The sequence below is a fragment of the Myotis lucifugus genome, unplaced genomic scaffold (assembly GCF_000147115.1).
Source record: "Myotis lucifugus unplaced genomic scaffold, Myoluc2.0 scaffold_63, whole genome shotgun sequence".
Classification (NCBI taxonomy): domain Eukaryota; kingdom Metazoa; phylum Chordata; class Mammalia; order Chiroptera; family Vespertilionidae; genus Myotis; species Myotis lucifugus.
The window spans coordinates 2,427,132-2,451,343 of record NW_005871111.1 but is presented as its reverse complement, the minus strand read 5'-3'; the positions used below and the strand labels follow the sequence as shown (position 1 = coordinate 2,451,343).

Genomic DNA, 24,212 nt, shown 5'->3' with positions numbered 1-24,212 from the left:
CCCCAGGCTGGTCAATTAGAAGGACTGGCCATGACACCGTGGAGGATCTGCTTTGTAGAGACCAACTTCATGGAGCAGGACTCACTTTAGTGTGGCTCTGGTGCCACTGTGTTCACCCCCTTTTTTTAAATATAAGAGTTTACTTGAGCCAAACTGATGTCATAAGCCATGGAACAAGATCTCAAATGTTCCTGAGAAAAACAGTTTTGCAGTTGCTTTTATGCATTTGAAATTAAGGAGGGATATGAAGATTGGAGAAAGTGAGGTGGGGATTGGTTTATATGGTAGTTAACAAGAGTATGTGTTCTTTTTTTATTATTTTAGAGAGGAAGGGGGAGAGAGAGAGAGAGAAAAAGAGAAACATCAATGATGAGAGGAAATCATTGATTGGCTGCCGCCTGCACAACTGTTACTGGGGATCAAGCTTGCAACCTGGGCATGTGCCCTTGACCATAATCGAACCCAGGACCCTTCAGTCCACAGGCTGACGCTCTATCCACTGAGCCAAACCAGCTAGGGCAAGTATGTGGTCTCTTGAGGGTCTCTTGAAATGCACCACTTGCATTTCAAAGGTGTGCTAACCTAGATCAGGGGTAGGGAACCTTTTTTCTGCTAGGGCCATTTGGTTATTTATAACATCATTTGCTTAATATAAATTCATGTTGCTATGAAAAAAGCTCCTAGATTTATTGAATTTTGATAAATCTTGGCAGGGCCAGACCAAATGATTTCTTAGGTCTTATAGGGCCCACGGGGTGGACATTCCCCATCCCTGACTTAGGTGCACAAGAATAATGGGCAGGGCCTCCCTAAAACCTTTCAGTAAAGAAGTTATAGGTCTGGTTTTTTACTACCCACCACGACTTGTTCAGTTAGGAATTTGATCAGATCACTCTGTGAGGTTACTTTTCATAGAACCCCTTTTTTCCTCCACGGTTGCCCTTTTGGTCAGAAATCAGCCCGAAGGATGCATTGATGACCAACCTTTGGGTTGGATAGTGTGGTCTCACAGCAGTAGAAAGGCTCCTTCCTAGGAAGTCTCAGTATTGACATTGTCTTGTTCACCACTGTGGATGGGGTAATACTGTAATCATGGGATCTGAGTCAAGGCAGAATATTTCTCAAAAAAGGAAGGGCATGTAAATGGAAGGCAGTAAGGTCTTATGGCCTTCATTGTGAAAAAACACTCTTGTTCTGAACTATCATGATTCGAGTTTTGCCTTCTCATCTTTCAGTATTTGGCTTTAAGTATAACATTTGCATGAGCCATGAAAGAGGATTAACAGATATCATATACATGCTCAGTAATCATAAACATTTGGACTATATAGAAAAACCCAAAGAACAAATATAACTATTATTATGACTAATATCATTAGCAGACAGAGAAAGACAAACAAAAAGATTCTGAGTTCAATATCAATCTGTACATATACAGGCCTTGCCAATGACTTGGGATAGCTGTCTGCCTTTGTGTCAGTGACTCCTCATCCTCAAGGAGTCTTTAACGTCCACAGACAGGCATAGATGTTCATTCACATTTAGGTTGGCGTGTGTCTTTTATTAGATGTCCTTTCCAATAAACAGTATCTCCAGGTAGCAGTCAGTGACCTTTAAAGTCTTCATCTCCTGATACAAAGCAAGGAGCCAGTGGGGCACAATGGAACCTTGCTTGTACCTAGCACCATATCCAGGTCCATGGGATGGTCCTGGTTGGGCTTCTTCAGATTACTGCCAGTTACCAAGTAAATGTTGAGGCCAAACCTGTGGAGAATTTTTATAAGAATTTATTTGAGCCAAACTGATGACACATGCCAGGGAGCAAGATCTCAAATGCTCCCTGAGTCCACCCCTTGAGTGTGTTGCTTGTGGAGGTAGTTGGGTGGTTATTTGGCGTGGTCTGAAGCTGTCCACTGGGTGCCCTGGTTCTGGGGTCTCCTGGGAGGTGCAGGCCAAGGTCAGTCACTGAGTGTGCCCTGCCTGGGGCCACCTGGCATGAGCTACAAAGAGATCTGCAGAGAGCTGCTAGTTGTGCTGGACTTGGAAGTGCCCAGGAGAGCCAAGCCATGAACCAAGGCTGGCTGCCTAGTGCTGGGCCTAGGGCCTCTTAGCAAGAGACACAAGGCTCCCCAAGGCCAGATGCTGCTTGTTTGAAAGATTTTAAGAAAGTTTGCAGCATGAGCCAAGACAAGTAGTTTGTATGGAAAAAACACTAGAAACAGCTTACAAACACCAGTCTTCTTAACTCTTCCTGTTGTGGGATACTAATCAGTAGGCCATGTCCTTCAACATTTGGGGGTGTGGCAGAAGGCAGTCTCAGATCAATTCTAGGGTCACTTTTAAGCATCTTTAAGGTTTAAAAGAGGATCTTGATACAACTTTCAGAGAGGGGAGACTTACAGAAGTAAAATAAGCCTTCGTGTATATCAGTAGGCAGATTTATAAAAATTATTTACTGAAGAATATTTAGTGGGATAGTATGTATTACTCTATATATAATAATTGTAAACAGGTATTTTTCCTTTTAACCAACACAGATACTAAAAAGGAAAAAAGAGGCACCTCAGTATTCTTAAGGTGAGGGAAGAAAAAAAATACACACACACGTGCACACACAAAGACTTATTTTATGAAAGCTAGAAAATTGTTTTCAAGGAGAAATGTATGATCTATAGTTACAATGTTTAGATATTTGGCAATTGGAAAAAATAATTTTTTGGTGAAAATAGGAAAACAGATTGACATAAATGTACATTAGGGTAGTGACTTTCATTTCTTGTACATACACAGTGAAATAGTTCTGGACAATAAATTCTTGGAAAAGTAGGGTAGGATTGGATAAATGTCATAGTTTATGACTGAATACATATAAACAGGTGAAAACTCAAGATGGAGAGGTAATAATAACCACCTGATAAAGAAACTTAAAACCCTTTCACCCTACAAAAAAGATTGTGTTAGAGTTATAACTTGATATTATAGTTTGATTTTTTAAAAAGATATTGGTTACACTTGTGGCTACTATGGGTACATAAAATAAAGAATGGAATGCTTTTGTTCCCTCAATAGAAAGTATTTATCATTTAAAATCTTAACTGTAAAATAAAGTTGATACTACAGATTTTGGAACTAATACCAAGATTATTGAAAAATGTGACACAGCCACTATTTCTGCCATGGTGTCTTAAAAATAAAGAATAGTTGACAGTGGAGAATTATATAACTTTCAAGACAGCTACCAAGCTAAGTTCAATTCTACAGTGGCAACATCTCATGAGCCTTTAGACCTTTCCTTTACCCCCCAAATCTACCCTATTATGTCTGTTTTACATCTAGATTTCAGGTCTTTCATAATTTTATTTTCATTTATCTAAGCCTCACCCTTTACTCTCACAAGAATTGTTCTGTGAGATTACTGCAGCCCACTTTGATTTTCTCTCTCCCCTTAGTTTCTTTAGCACACATACAACCTTACTATCTGAGGCCAGAACAGTTTATTCTCTTTCTTTGTATACATTAGCTAGCAAGTGCTGGGTGATTAGTAAGCATTATAGAAAACAAGTCCAAAGGGAATTAAGAAGAGCAAGCAGTTAATAGTGTGGTAATGGTATTTGGAAGAAGTGGATCATGAATAGGGACCTAAACCAAAGACTAAGTCCCAGGGAAGATAAGAACGAGAGGGCTAAGGCCCAAATATACATAATCTAGATACTGGGACTACAGGTGCCATTTAATATTGGATGAATCAACTAAAGAATGAATGTGTAGAGTGGCTTGGCCAAATTTATTTGACTGTTCTTTTTTTTTCTTCTATTGAATTTATTGGGGTGACATTGGTTAATAAAATTATATAGGTTTTTGGTGTATAATTCTATGATACATCATCTGCATATTGTTGGACTGTTCCTTTTAAGTCATTTATTCATCACACAGTTTTGAGCCCTAGGGGACAAACATGAACAAATGATATTTATTTTCAAGAACTCAAATTTTAGTGGGGCAAACAGAAACTTAAAAATTTGCTAGCTCCAATAGGAAGTATGAGAACACAGAGGAGGGAGCTGCAGTGAGGATTTGTGTAAGATAGGCCAAACTCTCAAATACCTTAAATTCCATACTCAATTGTTTGAACATTATTTTGGTTATCAATAAGACAAGACACTGTGACAGAGCAACTGTGTGAAGGTTTAGGACATTACTGATCCTTCCTAGGATTTCCTTGTGGGATTTATTACGACATCTGAGTTTCCCTGGCCTGGCCCCATTATTACTTCTGGTTCAACTGACAGCAAAAGTCAGGATATAATTGGGAGAGTCAGCTACCTCTATCTCTAGCTTGTTTGGAAATAGTATCTAGAAGATAATAAACTTTTAATGTTAAAATTTTATAAATAGCAAATTGAGATGCCTAGTTAGTGTGGAGACCTAATATATCTACATAACTTGAAAAATAGTGTGCACCACTTTGTAGGTAATAATTGACTATACCTAAAATCCAAAAGAAAGGATAAGAAAAAGTGTATTGGTTAAATTTTCTGAGTTTTCAAAGATCTATAACTAAACATAAATATTTTTGTCCCAAATTAATGTTTATTTGCAGTCATTTGAGCCTTCAAGAATCACAAGGAAGAGAGGTTTTACAAATTATTCTCCATCAACTGGAACTTGTCGATTGAGCCCATATGCTTCTCCCACAAACTCTAAAGAACAAGAGCACAAAAATGGACCTACAAATGGTTAGTTAAACATTCTTTCCCACTTACTGTAATATTTTTCAGGTTATTAGTTAAATCAAAATTTTGATTTAATAATACATGAATATTGCTGCAGCTGATTTTTTTCTTTTTAAAGAATTCAACATAGAAAAGGCTAGAATATAAGTATTACTTTGGACATAAAGGTAAACTTTCTAGGCACTTATTTTAAAATGCTGCTGCAGACTTTGTTCCCTTTCTATTCTATCCATTAAATAGAAATTATGGCCTGGCTGCCTTCAGCTACTATCAATTATAATGGTTACAGATATGCCTCTTAACAAGCTATCCATCATGTGCATAAATTAAAGGGCACATAATTCAGGTACCGCTGCACTATACAGTTTAAGAATGATACTTCTAAATGTTATTTTTATACATGTTGTCCATTTAGTTTTATTCACATTTTGTGTATCTTTATATAGCTGCCTTTATTTATTATATTTCATTCCCTTCTCTTTTTTTTTTTACTATTTTAAATGAATTTTCAAAAGGTTTGTAGAATTTTCCATAAGAGAATAACCTAATTTAATATTAATTTTTTTATTTTAAAGTATTGTTAGTTTACATTTTACCATACATATTTTTTCTTCTTTGGTAGTTTACTGCTAAATGTTTATTTAAAAGATATAGAAATCTACATTTCATAGGTTTAATTTTTAATACTGGAAAAGGTTATGAATCAGTGGCATGTCAAGTTTCTATAATATAAAATTTTAAGTAGGCTCAAATTTAATAAAATATATTTAAGATATGCTGTGATTAGCCTAATTCATATTTTATTGTTTCACATTTATTGAGTGCTAAGCATATACTAGAAGCTACACAGAAACAAAGAAGTCTTCTCATTTTACCTAATTTGTTGTAATGAAACCCATAATGAGATCTTAAACTTTTAAGTGACATTTATTTTACTTTAATCAAATGCTTTTTATCTTAAAACTATCACTGTTAGATTTGCTTTCACAAAAATATATGAAGATGTATACATTTTCTTCAAGTTCTATAGTTGTTTTTTATACACTTGATATAACTTATGTTTAAAAATAAAAATTAGTGCCTTAGAGATGGCACTTCTCTATACTGAAATGTGAATAGATTTTAAGTGGATCTGTATTTAATTTCCATATTGAAATTAAATATGGACTTAAGGGAACATTCCTTTTGCCTATAAAAAGACTGGTCACATGATTCCAGTTGACATTTAAGTGGATAATTATCACAGATTATAGTACTAAGTAAGCTCTTTTTTTAAAAGTCATATAGCAAGGTTTCCTGGGGAGCTGGTAATATTCTATTTCTTAGTCTATCTTGTGGCTACACTGGTTCACTATAATTATTCATTAAAACTGTGTTTTATATACTCTTTGTTATATGTATCTCTCATACAGAAGTCTCAAAGTAGGAGAATTCTGTCTAGGCTCTTATATCAGATTATGTCATCTTATACATATTTTAGAAATAAGAAAGCCTGACTCTTATGAAGTAAATTAAGTTCCAAATGAAGTCATAACTTCTATTAACAATCCTCACTTTTTAAATATTATACAAAACATAAGGTACAATTTTAATACACACTTTTATCTAACACTTTCAAGGACATTTGAGGTACTACTCACTTCCTATCATACTTGGGATATAATTCAAAACCTTATTATGACTTTTAAGGCCATACATCATCTAATACCTGAGCATATCACCTGCCTCATTTTCTACTAACCTTCCCAAGTTTACACTACTTTAGCTATTCTTTCTTGCTATTCGTTAATCATGCTGAGCCACTTTCCACCACAAGGTCATTGTACTTACAGTTCTCTCAGTCTGGAATACCCTTGCTCCAGGTATTGATATGTACATTCTATATACATCTGAACCATGTTGTATGTCAACAGATGACTTAATATTAAATGTAAATCCGTTTGTAGTTATGAAAAGAGGAAAAATCTGATTCTACGTCATCCCTCTACTTACTCTGCATGGGCCAAAAATGAGGTGACCGATTCCACCTCATACATTTAAGATATAAACACACATACGATGCTGTGCCAACACAGCCAAGGGTTTGATGAGCCCGATTGGGGGTGGTGAAGGATTAAAGAAAAGACAGACAAAGAGAATAAGCTGGGTCTATCAGTGATGGCGAACCTATGACACGCGTGTCAGAGGTGACACGCGAACTCATTTATTTGGTTGATTTTTCTTTGTTAAATGGCATTTAAATATATAAAATAAATATCAAAAATATAAATCTTTGTTTTACTATGGTTGCAGATATCAAAAAATTTCTATATGTGACACGGCACCAGAGTTAAGTTAGGGTTTTTCAAAATGCTGACACGCTGAGCTCAAAAGGTTCGCCATCACTGGTCTAGGTGGATCTCCTGTGCCTGGCTGAGGCCACAGAGAGATACAGACAGCAAGCTGAGCCTTTATTTTATAGCCAGAGGTAAACAAGGTAGTGTTAACCATAGTTACAATGTTCTTGTGAGTTTCACTTGTTTTGGCAGCCCATTAGCTACCTATGAAGGATCTAGGGAGCTTATAAGGTCAAGCTTAATTATGCTAAGAGGGCTGCGCCCTCTAAGCTGGGACTTGTTTGTGGCTTTGCCAACAGGTCAGTCCGAGGCTTAACCCTATAGCCGCTCCCTACAACATACATATTCATTTATTTATCATTACATATATACATATACATATGTATTATATATGTATGTGAGTGTCATCATATTGCTGCCCTCTCTTCCCCCTTTGCAAATTTCTCCAAATTGTTTTGCTTTTCAGAGGAGAGGAAGAATGGGACATTTTTTCTCTCCTTTACTCCCAAGAATGCATCAGATAATTAAAGTAGCGGGATAAACAATAAATCTGTATAGTTAAAGTGAGTACTTGTAAGTTACATAATAGATCTATAGAAATCACCCATACTGCAACAGTGTAACATCACAGAGATATAAAGAGAATACGATCAAACAGTGCAGAAAAATGATAGAGGAAGAAGCTCCAACCTATGTCAAATAGGAGTTCCTACAAGGAGGAAGTAGAGAGAATGGGGCAGAACCAGAATTATAAGATATAAGGACTATCCGTTTTTCTTTTTTTTAATGTTCTCTATTTTAATTTATTATATGGTAAAGATTGATAGATCTAACCCATATAAAACAAAGGCTCTATGGAATTCTCAGTTTTTTATCTATCTTTATTGTTGAGAGTATTCAGATGTCCCCTTTTTTTGCCCCTTTATCCCCCTCCTTTCTATTCCCGCTCCCTAACCAGGCCTTCACCACACTATTGTCTGTGTCCATCAGTTTTTCATAATTAAGGAAAAATGGGAATTTTCAGATTAGGGTAGTATGCTTAGTCTGAGCAGGATGAACTAAAACAAATCCATACCTAATCATATCATGCTGAACTCTAGAGCATTAAAGACAAAGAGAAAATTTTAAAAGCAACCAGAGAAAAGACAAATTACCTACAAGGGAATGACAGACAGATAGTAGACTTCTCATCATTACAGCAGGAAATGGAATAATAATACCAGCCTAAAATCACAGCTGATTTTTTTATTCAGGAAGTGAAGATGAAATAAAGGTATATTCAGATAAAGTCTAAGAATTACCATTAACAGATATTCCCTTGAAAGGTTACTGAAGAATGTACTGTATAAGAAGCAAACCAAACCTCAGATAAAGGAATGGAATGCAAAGCATACTGGTGAAAAATTAATTAGCAAACAAATTAGTAATTCTTAATTGTAAACTTAATGACTAAAATATGAATACAAATGTGCTGACTATAAAGCAAAAGACAAACAATATGACGTGTGGTGAGTTAAAAACAAATAATATTTCATAATAGCATAGAAGATAGATGAGGGAGCAGAAAGGCGTTAGTGATTTAAGGTCCTTGTAATTTTCAGGGAGCAGTTGGAAAATCTGTAAATTGACTTTTTAATTGTGTTTTTGTTTGCTTCCTTTTAAAGTGGGGAAATTGTCAGGATTATTACGAGAATTAAATTATTTAATACATAAAAGAATTTAGAATAGTGCCTGGCATACAGTAAGTTTCAATACATATTTTAGCTATTTTTATTAATATTATTATTTAGATTTTAAGACATAGGACAGTTAAATGTAAATGGAACAGAAAAAGAAAACAAAGCAAACATTAGCTTTTAAAAGAAGCTAATAGTTGATATAAGAATATTAATATAGACTAAAACAGACTTTAAGGCAAGATAATAGGAATCTTTACATTATTAGAGAAAGAAAGATTCAATACCAGAAAATGCTGAACCTCTCCATGTAAAACAAAAACTCAAACAAGACAAAAAGACAGCCTTACAAGGAGAAATTTACAAATCCCTAACCATAGTAGGAGATTTTTTTCCTCTCTTAAAAGCTGATAGAATGGATAAAAAGTTTGAACCCAACTAGCAATCTTAATCTAATGATCAAACAAAGATAACACCCACATATAATAAAGCATATAGCCCTGGCCAGTGTGGCTCCTTGGTTAAAGTGTCACCTTCACATCAGAGGGTCTCAGGTTCAATTCCCTGTCAAGGGCACGTACCTGGGTTGCAGGTTCAGTCTCCGGCCATGGTACAGTGCATGCAGGAGGCAACCAATTGATGTGTCTCTCTCACAATGATGTTTCTCTTTCTCTCTCTCTTTCCCTTCTGGCCTCACCCCCTCCCGCCCCTCCCCCACCCTCACCCCGCTTCTACTCTCTCTAAAAATCAATGGGAAAAATATCCTTGGCTGAGGATTAACAAAAAAATAAAGCACACAGAACTTTTACAAAAACATAACTAATTTGGAGTCACAAAGAAGTCTCATCATACTAAAAATTGCTGTTACACAGATCACATTTCCTCTGATCAAAATTTCATGCCATTAGGAATCAATAATAAAAAGACCGCCCTCTAAAAATTTTAGCACATGTGTTTGGAAACCAAAAAACTCGTAAATAATTTATTGATCAGAAAAATCAGCCCTAGCTGGTTTGGCTCACTGGATAGAGCGTCAGCCTGAGGACTGAAGGGTCCCAGGTTGATTCCAGTCAAGGGCACAACCTGGGTTGCGGACTCGATCCCCAGTAGGGGGTGTGCAGGAGGCAGCCAATCAATGATTCTCATCATTGATGTTTCTATCTCTCTCTCCCTCTACCTTCTTCTCTGAAATCAATAAAAATGTATTTTTTAACAAAAGAAAAATCATAATGGAAAGTATAAAATATTTAGGCATTGAATAATGAAAACATGTCAACACTTAGAAAAAAATTTTATACCTAAATATTGCATTATGTCAAAACAGTTTTTATACTTATAATACATATATTTAAAAAGGAAGAATAATTGAAAAAAAGGAGCCAATCATTCAACTCAGAAAGGTAGAGAACAATAGAACAAACCTGAAAAAGTAGATGAAAGGAAATAATTCTAATATATAAAATCCCTGGGTCCGTCACATCTGCAACGACCAGGAGGCTCGATCAACCGGAAGTCAGTCCTGCAGTCAGCCCTGGGTTGCCATGGCTGCAGGCATGGTGACCCAGCATTGACTGCTGAGGGGACTGTGAATCAGGCCCAGAGAGAGGCCTGAAGAGAGAAGCAGGGTCTGATCTGTAGCCTCTGTGGCAGCTGTTGATCAGCACTTGCCTCTCTCTTTAGCTCTGGGCTTGGTCAGCAGCCATGCCTCCATTTCTCTCCAGGCCTCCACCTTTCTGATCATGTCCCATTGATAGGCCCAGAGACGCTGACTGGCATACAAACCGACCAATCAGAACCAAACCTGGGTGAAGTGTGAGGAGCCAGTGGCTTCCTAGGAGGCGAAGCTTTTGACGCTGACTGACATAGAAACTGACCAATCATAACCAAATCAGCCGGCAGAGGAGGGCAGTTTGGGGCGAGATCAGGCTGGCAGGGGAGGGCAGTTAGGGGTGATCAGGAGGCAAGGCAGTTAGGGGTGATCAGGCTGGCAGAGAAGGGCAGTTGGGGGCGAGATCAGGCCGGCAGAGAAGGGCAGTTGGGGGCAATCAGGCCAGCAGGGGAGAGCAGTTGGGGGCAAGATCAGGCTGGCAGGGGAGGGCAGTTAGGGGTGATCAGGAGGCAAGGCAGTTAGGGGTGATCAGGCTGTCAGGGAAGGGCAGTTGGGGGTGAGATCAGGCCAGCAGAGAAGGGCAGTTGGGAGCAATCAGGCCAGCAGGGGAGAGCAGTTGGTGGCAAGATCAAGGCTGGCAGGGGAGGGCAGTTGGGGGTGACCAGGCTGGCAGGGGAGGGCAGTTGGGGGCGAGATCAGGCCAGCAGGGGAGGGCAGTTGGGGGTGAGATTAGGCTGGCAGGGGAGGATAGTTGGTGGCAACCAGGCTGGCAGGGGAGGGCAGTTGGGGGCAATCGGGCCGTCAGGGGAGCAGTTAGGTGTTAATCAGGCCGGCAGGGGAGCTGTTAGGGGGTGATCAGGCTGGCAGGCAGAAGCAGTTAGGGGCAATCAGGCAGGCAAGCTGTTAGGAGCCAGCAGTCCCAGATTGTGAGAGGGATGTCCAACTGCAGTGGACATATGGCAGTCGGACATCCCTCCAGGGGTCCCAGATTAGAGAGGGTGCAGGCTGGGCTGAGGGACACCTCCCCCCGTGCACGAATTTCGTGCACCAGGCCTCTAGTGGTAGATATGAACAGAGATTATTAATAGAAAACAGGCAATAATAGAGAAAAGCAACAAAATTAAAAGAAGGTTTTTTGAAAAGACTGATCAAATGGTAGTCTCTGACAAGACTGATATTTTTAAGTGGAAGAAGGAACACATGATACATATTTCAAAAGAGCTGATAAACTAATATCAGTTTAACTATATGATTAGCAATTTGAGATATGTGCGCCAAATGCTTCTTAACCGTTTGAGTCCCAAGCAGCGCGATCGCGCTGCTGAGATTTTATGTCGAGAAAACATACGATTCGTTTGAGTCCCAGAGGGTATTGAAAAAACACTGTCGAAGAATCCCAAACAGCGCAACTGCGCTTTCTCTAAATGAGTACGAAAAGACCCAAACAGCGTGATAGCGCTTGTTTTATTTTATGTCGAGAAATACCAAGCAGCACGATCGCATGTTTGGGACTCAAACAGTTAATGTGACCCACAATCTAATTTGGATGAAAGATTTTAAAACTTATCGTTCTGTTGCTTCTCAAATATTAATGTTTTAGCATATAAAATGCAATTCCAATATTCTCATTGATACCTTTCTATTCAATAATATAGGTAATATTTTTAAAATACTATGTTTTCTTCTATGGGACTCAGTAAAGGTATTTTGAATTAAAAAGTGCCATTTACATTGTTATTTTTTCATGAATTGATTCTCTAAAAGGTTCTTCACTCTCCACACTTGTTTACTAATATTAATTTGATTAATTAAAATAATAACAGGACTCCATTTGCCTCATAGTCAATAAAATTATAAATACCAGAGCATAGAAAATATATTTTAAATACATTTCCCCTTAGTAATAGGAGCAAGTAAGATTAATGAAATAAAAATTAAATGAAGAAAAAATATAAACCAGTATTGGAAAGTCTGTTCCAGACAATATATTTCTTAATATGTTAATAAATTACATTTGAAAATTTAAAAAAATTGCTTCACTTTACCTGTATATTTGATTTAATTGGGAAGTATTGGATCCTTCAACAGTGTTCGCTTACAGGTATACTGTTCAGTACATGTAGATATAGAGCATTTAGAATGTAGCTCATCTGAATTGAGATGTGCATAAGTGTAAAGTACATACCACATATCAAAGATCTAGTGTGAGAAAAGAATATTAATTATAATTATCTCTAATCATTTTATATTCTATGTTAAAATTATATTTTCAGTATATTGGGTTAAGTGGAATATTAAAATTTATTTCACCTATTTTCCTTTTTAAAAATTTTTAGATTTTAAATTACATTGACACATTATATTTCTGTTGGCGAGTCTGATAGTTTTTCACCATACATTGTATCAAACAAATTTTTAGAAAAATAATGAAAACATTGAGTAAATAATAGTTCCTGTGCCAATTATTGAACAAATGGAACTATATAAAAATATGTAGTAGTGTGTGGCGGGGGGCGGGGGAGGCGGGGGGTGTCATCATTTATACATTTAGAAAATGATTTCACTTTTCTATTTGTCCTTAGAAGTAGAGTTTGGATTATTCATTAATTTGCTTGTTTATTCATTCAGTAAACATTTATCAAAGGCCACATATGTAAGACACTGAGAATATTTATGCTAATGTGTCCTCAAATACTTGTTATACATCAAGTATTTTTAAAATATATAGTGTATAGTGTACTATAAAGTACTATAGAACAAACAACTAAATGGTTAGCTCATTAAACAATTATTTACTTGACCTCTAATAAGTGTAAACATCATGTTCTTCTAGAGCTATGAAATCAAACATAATTTAACCCTGCACACATATGAAGGATAACTTAGTTTTTCTAGTTTTCTCTTCAATATACTAAGCCCCAGTGGACATTTTTTCAAACAGTTGTTTTTCTTTATATAATGTCACCATGGATAAAAAATAGAATAATAAGAAATGAAAAACATAAAATAGTTATTGGGAAGTTATCCATAATAGTGAATTTTTTTCTCATAACAAATTTCAGGATACTTTTTCTTTTCCTACTTTCATTTGTCTACCGTTTTATTTAAAATTTGGTGATCAAAATTTTATTTAAAATTTGACAATTTTCCCCTTACGTTTTTCTTTTTATTGTACATGTATAGGAAAGAAAAAAAAATTGAATCATCTCAGTTTAACCCAGAGAAATAAATCTACAACAAAAGACAATGAGTAAGTTTATTTTTGAAATAATATACACGTCTTGAAAGAAAAGGATCATATTTGTTAGTGATAATTTAAGAGAAATTATTTCTTTGCAGACATTAATAGTCATACCTGAGTTGAAGTATTCTTTCTTAAAGAACTAAAATAACTTTATTTGTGATGTGTTTTACAATGTTCATATGATGGTGATATATGATACCTTAATTTTAATACTCATTGAGCCTAGTTTTCCCAGCCTATATATAAGAGACTAGCTTAAGGTAAAACTGAGGAACACACTCTTTTCAGATTTATATAAATCAGACTTATAGATTTATGTTGTCTGGAACACAATGCCTACAAAATAGCTGGTTCAAGAGCTAAGAATACAGTCAAGCCAGCAGAGTAAGGGATCTAGAGGAACCTAGAAGGCAACATGCCAGCAACCAACCATATTCATATTGGACTGCCAATGGTGCCTTGGATGAAGTCAGTATCTGCAGAAAGCTACTGCCTATGTATTCGGGAAAGAATATTTGTTCACTGAGGCTAGAAAAATTGAATTAAGAACAGGGATTAAATTTTCAAAGTAGTTCATATGTTCAGCTCATTTACCCTTTTAGCTGTATCTTCTGTGTGCCACACAATATGATGGGTGGATAGACATGAGAAAAATGAAGTTTCTACCCATTGTGAGATGATGGTCTTATGTTAAATACTAGAGGCCTGATGCACGAAAATCGTGCAAGAGTAGGCCTTCACAGCCCCGGCTGCCTCAGCCCTTGCGGCCCCAGCTGCCTTGTGGCCCCATCCCCCACCCACTGGTTGTTCCGGAAGGTCATTCCACCGTCCAGTCTAATTAGCATATTAGCTCTTTATTATATAGGATGCCTTCCTCATCTTAGAAGTGTGTTGTGGGTAATGTTTCAAAATGTTTTTAAATCATTTAGTGGAACTCAGAATGAATTTTTCATATAAATAGTGTTGTAATTTGTAGTTATACCCCCAGGTCAGGGTCACAAGTCAATTTTTTTACATAATATAGCTAAACTGCTTTAAAAAAATAGAAAGTGAGTGCCATTTAGAGTACAATAGTGATGCAGGGAAGAAGTTCTCAAAGAAGTCCCCTTGTTTGGCATCTCCTACATTTATCACTGTACCCCTTTATTTGCTTTTCCTAGCTGCTTTCCCTAGCCATGTTCCCCCCAACTCCAAATATTTCCATGTGCCCTATCCCAAAACATTTTTGTTGTAAATTACTACTCTTTCCTTACCCTAATCAAAGTTCGCATTTCCTCAGTGAAATCTATCTCAACTAGATATTACGAGAAAAGCATTTTTAACTTACTATATTTAAAGATAAACAATTTAGGTATAGAGTAAAAAAAACAACCTCAGGCCCAGCCAGTGTTGCCCAGTGGTTTAGCGTCAACCCATGCACCAAGAGGTCACCGGTTTGATTCCCAGTTAGTCAGGACACATGTCTGGGTTGTAGGCTTGATGCCCAGTGGGGGGCGTGCAGGATGCAGCCGTTTGATGTTGATATTTCTCTCTCATTAATGTTTCTATCTCTCTCTCCCTCTCCCTTCTTATCTGTCTAGAAATCAATTTTTAAAAACCACATGTATTTTTTTAAAAATCTCAATTTGTACAAAAGGACATACAGTGAAAGCCGATGGCAATTAAGACTTTCTGAATCATATATAATCTTGTATTTGAAAGCACTTAACTGCTAAACCAAATGACTATCTAATACAATAGTATGAAGTATAACAAACTTAGAAGTGAAAAGAGGCAATGAAGGAGGAAATGTTTTTGGACAAGAGTGATACCATGTAAGCAAGTCAGAATTACCTTCTGCTTTCCCCCTAAAACAGCTCCACTTAATCTAACTTTTTATAGTTTTTTTTCTTCTTTCTTTTTCTGAACCTATCAATTTACTTACAGCTCACATTTTTTCAGAATAAATCCTATGTACAGCTATTTGCTGAAAACTCTTGCAAGGAAGGTTGTGTTTGGCATGGCCTTGCTTAAGTAAGGATCCTGGGAAGAGATTTTCAGGTTTAATTTAACTCTATATCCAGTGCCAAGACTGAATTTCAACTCAGCTAGTTCCACAAGCCACATGTGAATTTCCTAAATATCCCAAGTTAGAAACTCCTCTGTTAAAGGGTCATGTCTGAGCTGAGTAGTTTCAAGCTGCCAACACAGCCAGCCTCCTCACACTCTGATAGATATTCCTTTAATTCAGAAATCTACCGTGTTAGATAAATGATTGATTGTTGACATTGTTTCCCTTTTTTGTTTACCCAATTAGTAGATTGCCACTGTTTTTGCATTTTTTTATATTTTCGGCTTTTGTAACTTAACTCTAATTTTTTTAAAGCTTATTTGGTCTAGTAAGTATTTTTTAGTACCTAATGTTTTACTGAGCTTTTATGAATGCCACTTGATGTAATTTTGTATCATTGCACAAAAACTGAAATAAATTTCAAGTATTAAAGCAAAAAAAAAAAGAGAGAATAGCTCCTATATCAGTGAGCTTTCAAGTAGCAATTGGAAAGGAAGAAATAAAACTCTATTTGCAAAGGACATGATCCTATATATAGGTCATCCCAAAGAATTCACAAGAAGATACTAGATATAATAAACTCAGCAAAATTACAGGGTGTAAGATCAGCACACAAAAGTCAGTTGTATTTCAGTGTACATGCAGAACAGTTTGAAAAGGAAATTAAAGAAGCAATTCCATTTATATAGCACCTAAAAGAATAAAATACCTAAGAATAAATGTAGCTAAAGAGGTGAAAGACTTATGCACTTGAAATTACAAAGCATTGCTGAGAGAAATTACAGAAGATCTAAACAAATGGAAAGACATTTTGTGTTCGTGGGTAGGAACACTTAATATCATTAAGATGTTATGCCCTGCCAGTGTGGCTCGGTAGTTGAGTGTCGAACTATGAACCAAAAGGTCATGGTTCAATTCCTGGTCAGGGCACATGCCCAGGTGGTAGGCTTGATCCCCAGGAGGGAGCATGCAGGAGCCAGCCGATCAATGATTCTCATCATTGATGTTTCTCTCTCTCTCTCTCTCTCCCTCCCCCTCTCTGAAATCAATAAAAATATTTTTTTAAAAAAATAGATGTTACTACCTCCACCCAATATGAATCTACAGATTTATTATAATCACTATCAAAATTCCATCATTTTTTCCAAAAATGGAAAAGCCTGTCCTCAAATTCATATGAAACTATATGGGTAGAGATCAAAGACATTATGCTATGTGGCATAAGTCAGGTGGAGAAAGACAAATACTGTATGTTAATACTTATACAGTAGGTCCTAGGGTTACGTTGGAGATCCGTTCCTATGGCGCGACGTAACGTGATTTTTGCCGTAAGTCGGAACCCACCTACATAAGCACCTATGTCACTGACATGGAGCACATACACAGCAGGAATGAAGTGAAACAATAAAAAAATATATATAAAAGAAAGATAACAATTTCTGACCTTTACTTGTGGTAAATAAATAATAAAAAAACATAAAGCACATATATGTACATACGTCAAAATGACGGAACTTTTTTTTATATAAATAAATGGGAGATGGTGACGTAACCAGAAAACGATGTAACCCGAGGACTGTCTGTATGTAGAATCTTAAAAAAAAAAATCACTCAAAAGGACAGAATAAAATATTGGTTGCCAGGGGATGGAGCATGGGGAATAGAGTAGATGTTGTCTAAGGGTCCGAAACTTGAGACAAGTAACAAATAAGTCCTAAATGCATAGTGAATATAGGCAACAATAGTTGTTAATATAATCTTCAAACGTGCTAAGTCTAGAGCTTAATTATTCCAATCACTAAGAAAAAATGATAATTATGTAACACTGGAGGCCCGGTGCACGAATTCGTGCACCAGTGGGGTCCATCAGCCTGGCCTGTGGGATCGGGCCAAAACCGGCTCTCTGACATCTCCTGAGGGGTCCCGGATTGCGAGAGGCCGCAGGCCAGGCCAAGGGACCCCACCGGTGCATGATTGGGGCCTGGGTGGGACGTGGGAGGTTGGCCAGCAGGGGAGGGACCGTGGGAGGGCTCCAGGGCATGTCCAGCCCATCTTGTTCAGTCCCCATCAGCCGGACCCCAGCAGCAAGCTAACCTACCAGTCAGAGCATCTGCCCCCTGGTGGTCAGTGCACATCATAGCGACTGGTTGACTGGTCGACTGTCCGCCCCCTGGTGGTCAGTGCACGTCATAGCGAGCGGTTGAGCAGCTTTAGCATATCATTAGCTTATTACACTTTGATTGGTTGAACGGCTAACTGGACTACCGGACACTTAGCATATTAGGCTTTATTGGATGATAGAGGTGCTAATTATCACTACAATGGCAATCTTATCTACATATATAAAAGCCTAAGTGACTGGTTGACCAACTGGTCGTCCAGTAGCTATGACGTGCACTGACCACCAGGGGGCAGATGCTCAACGCAGGAGCTGCCCCCTGATGGTTAGTACACTCCCACAGTGAGAGCACTGCTCAGCTGACTAACAGGTGCCAGACGCTGGGCTCATGGCTGGTGAACACAGCTGCGGTGGCCCAAGCCTATCCCTTGGAGACTCCCCCTGTGCACCCCTCCCCCATCCAGATTGGGGCCCACATCGGGACGTGAGCCTGCAGCCACTTCTTGGTCATGGGCGTGCCAGTATTGCCCTAGGACGGGCGCAGAGACTGCAGCAGAGCGGCAGCGAGCCTATGGAGTGTTGGCAGCAGTCAGCGCAGCAGGACTGAGATGAGCAGGAGCGGTGCAGTGCAGCGCCAGCCCAGGCTCAGGCTCCTCCCTGGCTGCCTGCTGCTTTGGCACTACTACATCCCTCAGGGGCTGTAGGACTGCTGGTTTCAGTCGATGCCCGCAGGCCAGGCCTAGGGACCCCCACCAGTGCACAAATCCGTGTACCTGGTCTCTAGTTAAAACATATAAATCTATCAAATTAACATGTTGTATACTTTAAATTTACACATGTCAAATATATTTCAATTAAAAAAAACTGTAAATGACCCCAAATTATAGCCTTCAAAATTATAGCCATGGATGATGTGCCCAAAATTATATATATGTAATGTTATATAAAGAAAGGAAGTATTATATAAAGTTATAGAAATGTTTTTTTAAAAAAAACAACTAAGGATTTTTCCAGAATGTTAAAATGCTAACTAGAGATATGTTCGAGAAGTAGGATTGCAAGTGAAGTTTTCTTTGAGAGTGCCTTTGTATCTTTTTCACACTGGAATATATTAAAACCATAAAACTTTTTTATTTTAAAAAAATCACCTTGGCCGAACCGGTTTGGCTCAGTGGATAGAGCGTCGGCCTGCGGACTCAAGGGTCCCGGGTTCGATTCCGGTCAAGGGCATGTACCTTGGTTGCGGGCACATCCCCACTGGGGGGGCGTGCAGGAGGCAGCTGATCGATGTTTCTCTCTCATCGATGTTTCTAGCTCTCTATCCCTCTCCCTTCCTCTCTGTAAAAAATCAATAAAATATATTTAAAAAAAAAAATCACCTTGTAACACTGATTCATAGGCTTAGATCTAGGTAAATAAGGAGATGATGGTCTATTCGTATTCTCAAACTGGTATAGTGGAGAATGGAATAAGCCAACTACATCTTGTAGACGAAAAAGGGGCTCTGTAATAAATCTGACTGAAAGTAACCTTACAGGTTGATCTGATCATAAATTCCTGACTGGGCAGGTCATAGTGGGTTATCATGCCCCAGGACTGTAACTTCTCTAGTAAAAGATTTTTAATCCAGCCCAGTCTACTATATTTGTGTATCTAGGTTAACACACCTTTGAACTGTGGAACAGTCCTCTTTTCCAGACCCCTTGAAACTTTACCCACCCAAAAGGGAGCACATAATCTTGTTAACTATCCTATACTTGTCTCCCACCTTTATGTAATCTTTTTCACGTTCCCCCCTTAATTCCAAATGTGTAAAAGAAACAACAAAACTGTCATTCTCCGGGAGCATTTGAGATCAGGCTTCCCAACATGTTGCCAGTGTGGCTCAAATAAACGCTTAATAAAAATTCTCTACAAGTTTAGACATTTCTTAGGTCTACAATCTTTTCTCCTGCTCAGTGGGAATGAGGAAAAGCAAAACTCTAAAAGACAGGATGGTTGATAATATAGATTGTCTTGTAAAGGAATGAAAGAATGGAGGAGAAGCATTTACATCTCTAACCACTTTGAAAAAATGTAAAGAAAATGAATAGGAAACTGAATGTAAAATCCTTTTTTAAAAAAGAATTAAAGCTCTGAAAATGACTTGTGTTTAAATGCTTGATCCTCTTGCTAAATACAATATTTTTCTTTATTCATAGATTAATGGTGTTGCTATCTAAAGTTGAGAAATCATCAGAGGAAATCATGGAAATAACTCAAAGTTTAAGTATCACACAGGTTTGCGCTTTTTTTGGCATATTATATATTTTTTGATGCAATTGTAAATGGGATTGTTTTCTTAGTTTCCTTTTCTGATAGTTCATTATTGGTGTATAGAAATGCAATTGATTTTTGGATATTTATTTTATATTCTGCTACTTCACTGAATTCATTTCTCATTCCAGTAGTATTTTGGTGGAATCTTTAGGGTTCCCCACATACAGTATTATGTCCTCTGTGAGTAATGACAGTTTTACTTCTTCCTTCTTTTATTTCTTCTTCTTGTCTGACTGCTGTGGCTAGGATTTCCAGTACTATGTTGAATAGAGTGATGAAAGAGGACATCCCTGTCTTGTTCCCCATCTTAAGGGAAATGCTTTTAGTTTTTGCCCATTGAATATGATGTTGGCTGTTGGTTTGTCATGTTGCCTTTATTATGATGAGGTATGTGTTCCCTCTGTTCCCACCTTGCTGAGAGTTTTTATCATAAATGGATGCTAGATTTTATCAAATGCTTTTTTTTACTCTATTGATATGATATGATCATGTGATTTTTATCCTTCATTTTGTTTATATGATGTATCACATTTATTGATTTGCAGATATTGAACCAACCTTGCATCCCAGAAATAAATCCCATTTGATTATGGTGTATGCACTTTTTAATGTATTGCTGGATCCAGTTTACTAATGTTTTGTAGAGGATTTTATCTTCTATGTTCATCAGGGATATTGGCCTATAATTTTCTTTCTTTGTAGTGTTTTTTTGTTGTTGTTGGTTTGTTTTTTTACTTTTGATGGGAATACAGATTGGTGATGACTGCTTCGGTTTCACTAGTTGTAACCTGTCTATATAGATTCTCTAATTCTTCCTGTTTCAGTTTTGGAAAAGTGTATGTTTCTAGGAATTTTCCACTTAGTCCAGATTGTCCAATATATTGGCACATATGGCATATAATATTTCATAATTCTACTATCCCATTTGAAAACAGAGAATAGGAGAAAAGCCCCAGACTGGAGAATCCCATTCAGGAAAGAGTTTGCAGGGGATATGTTTAATTTACTTTTCATGGCAGTTTCCTTTCTTTTATGAACATTAATAAACTATAATATTTTAGTAATACCTATCTTTTTCACATGTAAATGTAAATTTATAGATTATGTTTAGTCTTTTTAATTAATAAATTATTTTTATGCAAGCATTTTAAGGCTCACAATAGTTGACCTACCAGAAAATTTCCTACCATAGAGTTTAAGTTTTTCAGATGAAGGAAACAATATTTTCATTAGAGTTGTCAGTAATACTATATTTGAAGAGAACTTAACTCATTTAAAATGACTTTCTTTTAGGCTTTGAATGACAGTAGAAAGCTTCAAAATCTCATTGGTATCTCTTATGGACCATGTTTCTTAAAAAGAGAAATGAAGAAAACGAAAGAACTAAGTAAGAAGACTATGAGTTTACAATGGTGTCTCTCCATTCCTTGTTTGTAAGCTTAGATAAGTATTTTAATATTTTCAACTTTAGCCATAAAGCCTATCTAGAGACAAGCCTATTAATTCTCCCAAATTTAAAAGACTTCTTTATTTTTTTTCCAATATTCTTTTTTTTCATCTTTATTTTTGAAAGTATTACACATATATTCCCTTTTTCCCCCCATTGGCCTCTTCTAGCCCACCCCCACCCCAGGCTTTCACCACCCTATTTTCTGTGTCCATGGGTTATACATATGTACATGCAAGTTCTTTGGTTGATCACCTCCCACCTATCCATCCTCTCCCACCTTCCATCTGAAATTCCACACTCTGGTCCATGCTTCCATGTCTCTGGATCCACTCCGTTTATCCGTTTATTTTGTTAATTAGATTTCACATATGAGTGAGATCATGTGATACTTGTCTTTCTCTGACTGGCTTATTGCACTTCCGGTCCCTCCATGCTGTCTCAAAGGCTAGGAGATTCTTCTTTTTTACCACTGCATAGTATTCCATGGTATAAATGTACCACAGCTTTTTTATCCACTCATTGATAGTCTTCTTTATATATGTCACTACTGGAAATGTGATAGAAATAGTATTTAAAGAATAAGAAGCCACATATCTTTTACCCCAGGATATGTTATTTCAGGGATTCCTCTTTAATGTAAAGGGAAAGAATGTACCTTCAAAACTGTAATTGGAGTTTTTTTTATGTGGTGCTCGTTCTTTAAATATACAGACAGTCCTCGGGTTACCTCAGATTCTGTCGTTTTGTGGTTACCTCGCCATCTCCCATTTATTTATAAAAAAAAAAGTTCCGTCATTTCGACGTATGTACATATGTACTTTATGTTTTTTATTATTTATTTCCCACAAGTAAAGGTCAGGAATTGTTATCTTTTTTTTAAATTTTTTTACTGTTAGACTTCATTACTGCTGTGTATGTGTTCCATGTGAGGGACGTAGGTGCTTATGAAGGTGGGTTCCGACTTACGGCAAAAATCACGTTACGTCACGCCGTAGGAACGGATCTCTGACGTAACCCAAGGACCTATTGTAGTATGATAAAGTACTGCATTTTGTATTTGCTACCTATGCATATGTATTACTTTGAATTTTTTTTCATGAAGTTTATTCCAACATGAGAAATTATTCACGTTCCATGTTAATTCTTAACATTTTTTTCCTTCTAGTGACAAAAGTAATAAAACAAAAACTGTTTGAAAAGAAGAGTTCAGAACCTTCTAACAAAGGTAAAAAGTTGTATTTTAATTTATTATATAAAAAGAATCCTTTCATCTCATTTTACCATTTAAAACCAATCATTATGCGTCTTTTAGTGTACTCTTAAAAGACCAGGAATCTTCTTTGAAAAATTTTATATTGCATTTAGCAGAAGACCAGGTCTGATGAGCTCAACTTCACTGATGACTGAACTTTTAAAATATCTTTTGAAATATAAGTTTCAGTTTAAGATTTGTAGTTTTATTAAAAGTTCTTTTTTGAGAATCCAGATAAATGGGGCAACAATGCATTAATGTATAGCAGGTTTTAATGGTGAATTAGAAGGAGACGCAAAGCATAAAGTTACTTTGTAACCAGTGTTCTGAAAACTTTCAGATCATTAATGATGTTGAATCTACTGTTAACTCTTATGCTTCTGAGCATTTAACAGTATAGGTAATTAAATTAGCAGGTTTTAAGTTCCCATAACACATGCACATCCAACCTCAGTAAGCAAAATAATCATGGGCTGTTAAATATTAAAACCTTTTAACCAGCTTAAGAGGCATCATTTTAATATCACTGACATGAATGCCATTTAGCAATCTCTACTAAAAACTAGAGGCAGGCCTTGAAATGCGTGGGTAGGCCATGTTTTAATCTATCATTTTTGAGTACCAATGATGACTATTGAGGACCAATAATTACTATGATTATTATCCTCACAGCAGCTCTGTAAAATAGCTGCTATTATTGCCATTACAGATAAGGAACAAGGTCACAGAAATGTTAAGTAACTTGTCCAAACACTGCTACTTAAGTGTCAGAGAAAGGATTCCAACTAAAGACCAGTCTGATCTCAAAAAGTATGATCTTTTCATTATTCCATATTGCCTCTTCCTAAAACAAATCAAATCATCCAGTCATCCCAGCTTTCAGATTCAGACATGAAGCATAATTGAAACTGGTTCAGCCAATCTCTTCTGTTAGACTGTGTTTTAGGATCTTTAACAGCTGGTGATGACTTTGCAGTGGAAAGCACTAGGATTCCCTGCTGGTGGGTTCCAGCTCAGTCACAGCAGGCCAGCAGAACCCCTCCTCCAGAACCCCTGTGGGAAGGGAGCTGAGCAGGCTTCCTGAGCTATTCAGTTGAGCAGCTAACTTCATTGTGATCCCAAGCATTTAAGAACATGATTGTAGCCCTTTTCTTAAAAGGCTTGAGATTTCTTTTCTCCTGCCTGGAGAACGTGATATATGGGTTTCAGTGGTTTCATTCTCTCTAAACGTGACAAGTTTTAGAGAATTATAATAGGAAATTGGAACATTTATTATTTCCCAGTTAGAAGAAATCTTGACTCTATATATCCTATGCCAATTGTGTGATTTTCTCTTAAATCTGTGATTTCCTGGGACTAATTAAAATTAGGCTTTACATACTTGGCTTTTGCCAACAGTTTTGGAAAATGAGGTATGGAAAATT

The 24,212-nt window shown here is 37.0% G+C and overlaps 1 protein-coding gene across 2 annotated transcripts in view; it reads left to right on the top strand.

The window, feature by feature from the left end:
- ITGB3BP (integrin subunit beta 3 binding protein) overlaps positions 1 to 24,212 on the top strand; it is a 54,167-nt gene that overhangs the window by 17,428 nt on the left and 12,527 nt on the right. The window contains exons 3-7 of one of the 2 annotated variants that reach the window (XR_002829535.1): positions 4,601 to 4,736; positions 13,538 to 13,604; positions 19,969 to 20,047; positions 21,380 to 21,519; positions 22,702 to 22,761. Coding sequence is in view for 1 of the 2 variants with exons in the window: in XM_014456741.2 (XP_014312227.1) it covers positions 4,601 to 4,736; positions 13,538 to 13,604; positions 19,969 to 20,047; positions 21,380 to 21,473; positions 22,702 to 22,761 (436 nt within the window). In the remaining variant the exon portion in view is untranslated. The remainder of the gene's footprint in view (positions 1 to 4,600; positions 4,737 to 13,537; positions 13,605 to 19,968; positions 20,048 to 21,379; positions 21,520 to 22,701; positions 22,762 to 24,212) is intronic. The other variant, XM_014456741.2, reaches the window with a different exon arrangement.